This window comes from Dendropsophus ebraccatus, chromosome 5, assembly GCF_027789765.1.
Source record: "Dendropsophus ebraccatus isolate aDenEbr1 chromosome 5, aDenEbr1.pat, whole genome shotgun sequence".
NCBI classification, from domain to species: Eukaryota; Metazoa; Chordata; class Amphibia; order Anura; family Hylidae; genus Dendropsophus; species Dendropsophus ebraccatus.
Window position 1 is genome coordinate 28,090,266 of NC_091458.1, and position 10,994 is coordinate 28,101,259.

Consider the following 10,994-nt stretch of genomic DNA (forward strand, 5'->3'; position numbering starts at 1 on the left):
GGAGGACAGGTGTCACGCCGTTTCTAAAAGCAGCTAATCCAGGATAAGGAGTCATTCACACGCTATGTGATTTACAGACCCTACGGAGCGTGAAGCTGTATAGTGGAATAACAGACCTCCAGGCATCATGTATCCACATGATGCCGGCAAAGCTGACAGTGTTTAAATCTTCACAGGACTTCAATGACAGGCTGCGTGGATGATTTGTAACACTTGTGGTACCTAAACACTGTCAGCTCTCCCAGTATCATATGGATACATGATGCCTGGAGGTCTGTTATTCCACTACACAGCTTCACACGCTCCATAGGGTCTGTAACTCACAAAGCGTGTGAATGACCCTTAACATTTTTACATTCCACATCTCACAACAACCCTCTTGCAAAGGCTCCTAGATCACGAGACAGGATAGAGTGCCGCTATGTGAGGATAAGCAACAATGTGGTTTTCCACCATTGGTAGAAATGTTGTCAGTACTTTCCCAGACAAACGAGATCTTGTAATAGCAAAGCCGATGTGACAAGAGGTTCTTATGCATTATCTGTTTCAGCTTCAGCACAGTCTACTACGTATGTGTTCAAGGGACAAGGTACACAAAGGACTGAGTTACAATACCAATTCATTTTTTTCAGAACTTCTGCAGCTCTAGATATGCAGATTATTCCCATCTGATACTACTACTTAGAAGTCTCACTACTACTACTACTACTACTACTACGAGTTGTGTGTATGACTTACATGCTGCAGTTTTCAAACTGTCCACTTGGGGGCACTGTTTTACTATACTCTATGACAACTCCACTGCCCATAATCATGTGCCCATGCCCAGTACTCACTCCATGATGATGATTTGTATGCTGGTCCACATCCAGGGTGTTTCTAAGTAAAAAGAATCCTAGGAGGGGGAGCGATAGGAGTCTGTACTGGACACTATGGGGGAGAATTATCAAACATGGAGTAAAGTGAAAGATTAATTCTAATTATGGTCAAGGGATTTAATAAAATTTAGAAATAAAAGATCAAGTTCCTCCCTAGGGCACAGATCCTGCACTGCAGCCCAGTGTCTACACTTCTGTATTACAGAAGCATGGGCGCACCATCTGCAGCCATATTGATTATACAGCAAAGTGCGTGAGGCCATAGATGAAGTTTTGCCATGTGTCAGGAAGAGAAGACGCCACATGATACAAAACCCTAGTTTATTAGACAATATTAAGAACTTACAAATCCGGTCAGGTTCTAGTGAGAAGTGCTTTTTGCTCGTTTCCAGTCCAAATGGATAAGTGTTATAAGTTCCCAAATTAGAAAGTTCCAGCAGGTTATCCAAAAACAAAGCAGATACCCTGGTGTAATAAGCAAAGCAGTATGACAGACTACAGTCCTAATGCTCTCTACGAGCCCTAACAGAGGTTCTGGGCGTCGCTCTGCACCAGGGTCACTGGGGTCCACACTTGGCAGCGGCTGTTAGTTCAAGTCTAAAAAGAAAGCTGTGGAGCTTCCACGATGCGGACTATCCTCGGAATGACTAAAGTCTAATGAAATGACGATGTGTCGGCGGCACACAGTGATTGGTTCACGGCGATTCGTCTTGCACCTGGAGATACAGCAGTGGTTCAGTATATAACACAACAATCAGAACAAGTCAAGGGGAGGTTACTATGTGCTTAGTTAAGCTTTGTATTGTTGTTTTCGCTCTATAAAACTATATAACCACACAACTCTACTGCTGAGCAGCAGTGAGTGGAAACAAAGGTGTACAATGCTTGGCTGAGTACTGCTGCCTATTTAGGTCAGTGATCTGGCCATAGCGGGGGTCTAGGTACTGCGTCAGAACAATGAAGAGATTGGGGGGGCATATTAAGACAAGTTCTGTGGAGTTACAGTAACTAGCAGTATTCCCTGGGGCAGTGGATTCAGATCTACCCCAGGGAACATGCCTATTGTAGCAATAGCTGGAAACTTACTTTATGCAACATTTACCATGACATAACGGCATGGGGCCCAAATGTAGTTGTTTGCAGTCTAAGGGTCTGTTCACACGTACAGACTCGCTGCGTATTTATCGCTGCGAGTTTCTCGCACATAATTCCACAGCGATACTGATTGCTATCAAGTCAATGTATGTGTATTTTCGCTGCGTGTTTGGTGCGATTTTTACATGCGAGTTTTGATTCTCACATGATTTTCACAGGCGAGTTCAACACCACAAAAAACGCAGCTACTTTCATGCTAGTCTGATGCGAGTTTTACGCAGCCGAGTCTGTACGTGTGAACAGACCCTAATAGCGACTACATTCAGTCCTTTCCCAATCATACCTTTATTTTGTTTGACTCAAAGGTGTAGAATGCTGCACTGCTCAGTCCCACAAAGTAACAGGCTATATTTGGAAATGGGGAGAACAGTATCTAGCAGACTACATTAAAGGAGACCTGTCACCCCCCGTGCCGGGGTGACACGCTCCCGACCCCCCATATACTCACCTGTTCCCGCCAGGTCCCGGAGATATGAGCGCCTGAAGCCTGGCGCGCACGCTCACAGGAGAGTCCGGCGCTCCTAGAGAATGAATGGGGAGTCCGATGCGCCGTCATTCTCTATGGGCATCGGACTCTCCTGTGAGCGCACGCGCCGGGCTTCGGGCGCCGATATCTCCGTGACCTGACCGAATCAGGAAGCTGGACCCGGCGGGATCAGGTGAGTATCGGGGGCTGTAACGGGGGGCCGGGAGCCTGTCACCCCGGTACGGGGGGTGATAGGTCCTCTTTAAGACCCAATGCAGGTATGTGGGGAGGTATACGGGTCTGCTGGTACGCCAACATATATCTAAAATGTAGGTATTGTGAATCCAGGTTGTGCAAGGAGACACAAAGGGGTTAGATCAGCGCTTGTTTGCAGCGCCTTCACAGGGTATTAGCAACAGCATGGCTGAGCCACACGAATGATCACTGCATTATTAGTGCAGCCATTTAAATATATTGCTATCTGCTTACACAAGGAGATCTGCAGCTGATAGGGATCGATTTTGCTGCCACACCAAAAAAATGCTTTTTCCTGCTACTCTGCTGACCTTTAAATGGGCCGAAGGAACCTTTCTAGGAATTCTCCTTGCCGATAATCGGCCTCTGTAAAAGGGGCGTTCCTGTGATCTCTGATGGGTATTCTGATTGGTGAGATTCTAAAAAGCTGTTCAACCTACCTAAATATAACCTATCAGTGATCAACATCGGCATCTTCAAACTGTCCGGCCTCAGCAGGCGCAGCCTCCACGTCCATGCCGTCTAGAATAGAGAACCAGTTACTTTGTGAATAAATCAATAAACCTGTATAACATCCACACTGCAGGACATAGACGTCATTTTTTGTTTAAAGGAAAAGTCCCGACGCTGACTTTTTTTTTTTTTTTTTTAAACAGCCCAGATGGAAGTGGCTGAACATAACATCTACATACTTCCGTGGCTCCAGCGCTTGGGGTCCACTGTCCTCTGCTACGACCGCTGACTGGCTGAGCAGGCCTGACACGTCATGCCCCAGGTCCCCACTCAGACCAGGAAGTGGCTGGGGACCAAGAACAAGAGTGGAAGACAATGTACCCAAGCGCTGGAGCTGGGGAGGTAAGTGCATGTTGTTATGTTCAGCCACCTCCTCCTGGGCTGTTAAAAAAAAAAAAAAGTGTGTACACAGACTTCTCCTTTAAGGGGTTTTGAGATTACATGGTATGCAACTGCTGTCTTCCCCTCAGATGTCAGTGGTTGTTGGGGCATACTGACATGCTCCTGTAGTCCCCAGGACATATATATTATACACATGGAAACACACAGCCTATGTCAATCCATCACAGCCGCCTAGTATAATCAAATGCCCACCTCCCTGCAGTCACGTCTATTACAGGGCATCTGTCCTTCCACTGTACATAACACTGTCACAGAGATTACCTTCGTAATCCAGAGCAGAGCCTTCAGTGCGGACCCCGGCCATGGTGTGCTGACTGGCGATGGAATTGGCCAACATGCCTTCTAACCTCTCCAGAGTAGCCTGACCTTCAGAGGTGAGATGGGACAAGCCTTCCTCATAGGTATAAAATGTAGGGATGTCAACTTGTCCTAGTTCTAGAGGAAGAACAGGATTACATGAATCAGAAATGTCTGACATGTTTGCCCCTTTTAGCTCTGTAGCATCATTGCAGATTGAATTCATAAACTGCAGACACATCGCATCTTATCGCTATCACTTACACTATAAAGCCAACCCGATGTGATACGCTTCCAGGACACCTATTACCTGTGACAAATCCCCATCACAACAGATCAGACAATGGCTGCTGTAAGCCAATTCAGTAAAGTGGATAAGGAGGGAAGCATCTGGAGGGGAGAGCCGGACGTAAACTACTACAGGACAAAGCTGCAGATACAGCCAGCAAGGCACAAGTTCATGCCAGCATATATAAAGCAGGGGAGTTATACTGGGGCCTATTCATATGAACCAGTGACAATGCAATACAAGTCGTGCACAGCTGGAGCAGCTCCCCCCTCTGGTGTTGCTAGGTATTGCAGCATTAGTGAACAGGACAATGTTACAATATCTACAGGAGAACAGAGTTTGCAGCCAGGGAACTAGGTAAGCACTAGAGATGAGTGAACCTTGAGCATGCTCCAGTCGATCCGAACCCGACTTTCGCCATTTGATTAGCGGTGGCTGCTGAACTTGGATAAAGCCCTAAGGCTAAGTGGAAAACATGGATATAGTCATTGGCTGTATCCATGTTTTCCAGACAACCTTAGAGCTTTATTCAAGTTCAGTAGCCCCAGCTAATCAAATGCCGAACGTTCGGGTTCGGATCGACTCGAACCCGAACCCAGTTCGCTCATCTCTAGTAAGCATTGATTAGGGATGGTGTAAGAATTCAGACAAGAGGAGGACGGGGGCGCTCACCATGTGCCTCCACATCATACTCTTCTCCTTCAAAATCATCATCTGAATCCTCATCTTCTGGATCGGGGTGCAGGGCCTGGCAGTCACACATGGCGGAGAACATGTCCCCCACTAGAAGCAAAACACAGGAGACTGTAATATACAAAAAAAATGAATAAATCACATGATCTAAGGCCACCAATGGGATACGTACAGTCAGATTTATTCTCAGGAACAAACCGGATTTCGGTGATCGGCTCCTCATCGTCATCTTCATCATCGTCATCCTCCTCTTCCCCATTGTCCTCTCCCTCATCTTTCATCTTTGCTTCTTTTGCATCGTTGTCTACAAGAAACAGAAATTACCCAGAAATCACAAACGGAGCATCTATGATTTCACACAGAGGAGACAAATGGCGTCTGCGGGCAGGTTTACTACTGAACATGCGCCACAATGGTGTTTTGTGCCTCATCTGGCAAGGGGGTGTGGTTTTGCTAAAGAGTGGTGTGGCTTCCCATCAATGCCAAAATTATGTAAAATAAGCCGATTACTAGGTATTTAATATTGACACAAAAGTTGCTGTGTCCATGTTTTTTAGGACTCACTAGGGCAGAGTCCAACTTCTTCAGCCCCCGGGAATCAAACCCTGAACACTTGGGTTTAGATAACATTGCCGAACAAGAACATTTTCACAAATTCGCTTAAAGCGTAACTGTCATTTCAGGGTCATTTTTCTGAAAACAATAAATATCTATAGTACAAGCGATTTTAAGAAACTCTGTAATAGGTTTTATGTACTAAAAGAGTTTCCTTCTGTAGTGAAAAAGCAATCTCCCAGCCTCCCCCCTCACTTCAGATGAAGCAGGATTTCTGTCTCCATTATGTGGCTATGGAGAGGGGAGGGGCTGTTAGGAGTGACTGAGCACGGAGCAGTCCAGCACAGCACAACACCCTGCAATCTTCTCTCAGTAAGTTCATAGATAAGCACTGACCTTTCTGACACCTGAATTTAGCGTTTTAGGTGCCCAGAGAGTCTACAAACAGCTGGCCTTCATGTCACCTCATCTCCCTCAGCCCCTCCCCCCTCCATAGGCTTACAATGGAGAGAGCAGAGCCTGTCTTCACTGGCTTCTCTGTAATGAAGACGTGTTTGCCTGATAATGCACAGATAAGAAGTCAGGGCGGGAGGCTGGGAGATTGCTTCTTGAGGACAGAAAGAGGCTTTTTTGGCTGATAAAACCTATTACAGAGTTTCTTAAAATCGCTTATACTACTGATTTCTGCAATAAAAAAAAAACATGACAGTTACGCTTTAACAATAGTAACAGACACACATTCTCACACTGCCGTGCTCACAGAATTATAGTAAAACAATGTCAGGTATGTACAGATACTTATCCTGTACTTTACTCTAGTGCTGCACTCACTATTCTGCTGGTGGGGTCACTCTGTACATACATTACATTACTTATCCTGTATTATACTCCAGAGCTGCACTCACTATTCTGCTGGTGGGGTCACTGTGGACATACATTACTTATCCTGTATTATACTCCAGAGCTGCACTCACTATTCTGCTGGTGGGGTCACTGTGGACATACATTACTTATCCTGTATTATACTCCAGAGCTGCACTCACTATTCTGCAGCAGTATAGTACAGGCTGTAGGATCTCCGCTCACCTGCCAGCTTGGTGTTCACCATCACATAGAGATGCTCCTCGGGGTAGGCAGCAGTGTCCCTGGAGATGGCATGGAGACTGATGGAGGGATACTCCAAGGAGAAGCCCTCACCGGAGCCATTAAGCCACGACAACCGACTACAAGACAAGAAAGGAGCAAGTTATCAGAAAGTGATGAACTTCCCAATCCCTCATCTCCCCATCAGCCCTCTGTGTCAGCAGCCGCCATGTTCGGGTCAGGTCCTGTCTTTAGTTGGGTGACAGTGTCAGGGCCGGTGAGTACAGAGCAGGACACCTCCCTCCTCCTCACCTCTCGGCGATGTACAGGGTGCCGGTGCCCAGTCTCTGACCGCTCAGCACCGCCTCAGTCCCGGGCTGTAGCCGCCTCACCCCCTCCGCGGGCGGCGGGAAACTGCTCAGCACTCCCAGCATGACTAACCGAGCGCCGCCGGGCCGAACCACGTGACAATAGGCTGAGATTTCTACAGCTCCCAGCAGGCAGTGCGCCAAGAGATAACTGACAACACAGACGCAGCAAGGAAGTGACGCACAAAGTAAACGCCGGTCTGGTGACGTCACTTCCGCTCCCACAGGGGAAACCATGACAACGCAGGACGCCATCCTTAAGCACGCGATAAGAGAGGTCGGTGCTAGTTACAGGCTGCGACTTGTATTTCGTTTACAGGGATTGTTTAGTATATTCTAGTGAGGTAGGCAAACCATTGACAAGATCCCTGCTTGTTGTCAGTGACTAGAAGCTAAAAATAAACTAGGAAACCAAGGACTCCCTTATAGTTTATTTATTGAAGCCGCCTATGGTAGGTTTAAATGAAAATTGAATCTGTTACACAGGGTCAGGGATGGGAGGGGGAGCAAGGAGGCATTCTAGCTGGCAGCAGCTCACAATGGATTTTTAATTACAAGTCTCAGACCATTTTGCTTTCATAAACTGCAAATTGTAAGCTAATTGCCAATTAACCCTTTGAGGACCAGGCCCAAAATGACCCAGTGGACCGCGCAAATTTTGATCTTAGTGTTTTCATTTTTCCCTCCTCCCCTTCTAAGAGCTCCAGCACTCTCAGTTTTCTATCTACAGGCCATGTAAGGGCTTATTTGTTACAGGAATAGTTGTTCTGTGTAATGGCGTCATTCATTTTACCATAACATGTATGACGGAATTCCAAATATATTATTTATGAAGATATAAATAGGTGAAATCGTAAGAAAGAATGCAATATGGTAACGTTTGGGGGGTTCCTGTGTCTACGTAATATACTATATGGTAACAGCGACATGATACCATTACTCTATAGGTCAGTCTGAACACAACCATATGCAGGTTACACAGATTCTCTAATGTTATATATTTTTTTTTATGAAATCCTTTTTTTTGGCAATTAATTATAAATAAAATGGGCCTATTGTGACGCTTATAACGGTTTTATTTTTTCACCTATGGGGCTGTATGGGGTGTCATTTTTTCTGCCATGATCTCTAGTTTTTATTAATACCATATTTGTGAAGATCGGGCGTTTTGATCACTTTTTATTAATTTTTTTATATATAATGTAACATCAAATCGGTAATCCGCGCACTTTTTTCCCTCTCTTCGTGTACGCCGTTTGCAATGACGCTTGTACGGTATATTATATGTTTATTTATTTTTATGTTTTGTTTATATAATGGGAAAGGGGGGGTGATTTAAACTTTTATTAGTGGACTTTTTTTTTTTTTTTTAACACATTTGAAGTCCCATTGGGGGACTTTTACATTCATTAGTTTTATTTCTTCACTGATCACTGCTATGCCATAGGCATAGCATTCATCAGTGTGATAGGCGATCTGCTCATTGAGCCTGCCTGTGCAGGCTCAGTGAGCAGATCGCCGTTCGGACCGCACAGAGGAAGGTAAGAGACCTCTGGCAGTCCGATACAGCGTGTGACTGCGGGGGTCCCGATCAGTAAGTGACAGGGAACTCCCCCTGTCACATACACTTAAACGCCACGCTGCAGCGTGTCATTAACGGTGAGGTGTCGGCTGCTCACTGCAAATCCATTTAATTAGTAAACTTGCCTCTGTTCCTCCCATTGTTGACAGCTTATTTTATAAGTTACTGACCACCACTCTGCTCTAAAAACAGTGTTCTGGCTGAAATACATTATATGAGAAAGATCCCATGAGAGGACTGAAATGTATCATGATTGCTGTATTGGAATAAAGACTGCACCTTTTTGATCACTTGAACACTGGAGTGCTGCTACAGTGTTATATATATATATTACAGTATATAAGCACTACAACTCTATACATCTACATTATACACACCAGCCTGTCCACTGCTTTTAGAGTAGAGTAGTGGTCGGTAACCTAGACAACCTGTCAACAATAGCAGGAAGAGCAGCATATCAGGAGAAAGCTGAAACTTTGCTAAATTAATGAATTTGTAAAAACGTTTAGAGGGATTGTCCACTTAATAGTAAAATTGCTCAGTGTACAGTATTAGTAAGTGTACTCACTGCACTTACTGACAGCAGCTCCCTGTGTACCTCATAGAGCTACAAATCTGACTCCCCTCCTCCAGGCTGTGCTCTCCTGCTCTGAGGCGAGTCTGTCCATAAGATGGCCTGTGACCATGCCCCGCTCCCCAGTTTCCAACACGGAGCCTTTATATGCCTATGGTGAACACTGAGGGGCGGGCCTGGTCACATGCTCCTCCATGTCACCCATCTTATGGACAGACTCACCACAGAGCAGGGCAGCACAGCCTGGAGGATAGGAGTCTGCTTGTAGCTCCATGAGGTAAACAGGAGCTGCGGTCAGTAAATGCAGTCAGTACAGTTACTAATACTGTACACTGAGCTATTTTACTATAACGTGGCCAACCCCTTTTAATTTGATGAATCCTACAAGTTTCTCTATCTACATTCAGATGAGAATACCCCTTTAAATGCCTTAAATTGAGAAAACTGTTTAAAATGGATGAGGACTGGAGAACAAGCTATACAACATGCAGTATGGCTACCGTCACAAGAATTATCACCCAGCCTTCTCCTATAATGTAACAGATCCTGGGATAGTTGGAGCAGTACTGACCGTCATCTTGTCACCCTGTTTTACAAGAAACAGATGAACAGGATTTCCAGCAGATTGCCAGAAGGATCGTTCAAGGACTGTATTAGCTAGGGATATATTCACCGTCATGAGCACTTTCAGCAATTTTACAGTCGTCTTTGTATTATTTAGGAAAATACATTCTGGGGAAAAAAACAAAGCCGCCTGTGTCAATGATGAGTAAATCTACATAGGTTACCAAAGATCTAGTCCCATTTCTAGAACACTCTTCAGTTTGACACAAACACTTTATTTCCTAAATACAGTTAGTAAACTAGCCCCTTTGTCACCTATCCACACAATAGGAGAATTACAGAGGTATCCAGGCTTAGAAAACATGACAACTTTCTTCCACAAAAAGCTAGGGGAAGATCAAACTGGTGTAAAGTAGAATTGTCTTAGTTGCCCCTAGCAACCAATCAGATTCCACTTTTCATTGCTTACAGATTCTTTGAAAAATCAAAGGTGGAATCTGATTGGTTGCTAGGGGCAACTAAGACAATTCTACTTTATACCAGTTTGATAAATATCTCCCCTAGCGTCTTGTCTCCTGTTTGTGTGTGGTAATTAGACCCCATTCACTTCAATGCAACTGAGCTGCAAAACCCAAGAAAGGTTTTTGCAAGAAAGCGGCAAGGGTTTTTTTTAATGTCTGGTTAACCCCTTTGAGCAGAGCAGAACTCAGCAAGCAGACAAGTGTTTGCTAGCTCATCTGCTCATTACTATACCTGTTAGGGTAGGTTCACATTGAGGAATTCTTGCAGATAAACTCCGCCGGCTCCATAGACACCATTCTATAGGCCGTCTGATTCCGCATTCCGCCAAAGGAATTGACATGTCAGTTCTTTCGGCGGAATGCGGAATCAGCCGGCTCATAGAATGGTGTCTATGGAGCCAGGGGAAAGGCGCGCGTCCGTAAGCGCGTACAGACGGCGAAATTCCGCTGAGTTTATCCGCGAGTATTCCTCAATGTGAACCCACCCTTACACAGAGCTACATCAGACTAATAATCAGCCTGGGTAACAGAGCCTACATAAAAGGTTTACAGATTCTACTGCAGATTTTTGTTGTTCTCAGCGTTCATAGTGCATGCGCAGTATTCAAATAGTACCCTGTATCTCATATCAACATCCAGATGATAGATGATGACTAGATATTACCAGAAAACTAGATAGGGCAGAGAAACGCTAGGTGGAGGGATATACAATCAGGGTCTCCACTCTTAGGCCAAGTTCACACATCTTAAGGCACCAACCGTTCTATGACCCGGCCGGGGTCAGTGAAGATCATCCCCA

At 45.2% G+C, this 10,994-nt stretch overlaps 1 protein-coding gene across 1 annotated transcript; it reads right to left on the reverse strand.

Moving 5' to 3' along the window:
* Positions 1-1,182: 1,182 nt before the first annotated feature.
* Positions 1,183-7,121, reverse strand: CLNS1A (chloride nucleotide-sensitive channel 1A). Its single transcript, XM_069969742.1, has 7 exons — positions 6,899-7,121; positions 6,590-6,726; positions 5,121-5,252; positions 4,928-5,038; positions 3,931-4,104; positions 3,195-3,276; positions 1,183-1,594 (listed from the first exon to the last, which is right to left on the reverse strand). Exons 1-6 carry the CDS (start codon positions 7,018-7,020, stop codon positions 3,209-3,211), a joined length of 744 nt encoding a protein of 247 aa, XP_069825843.1. The 5' UTR covers positions 7,021-7,121; the 3' UTR covers positions 1,183-1,594; positions 3,195-3,208.
* Positions 7,122-10,994: the final 3,873 nt, after the last annotated feature.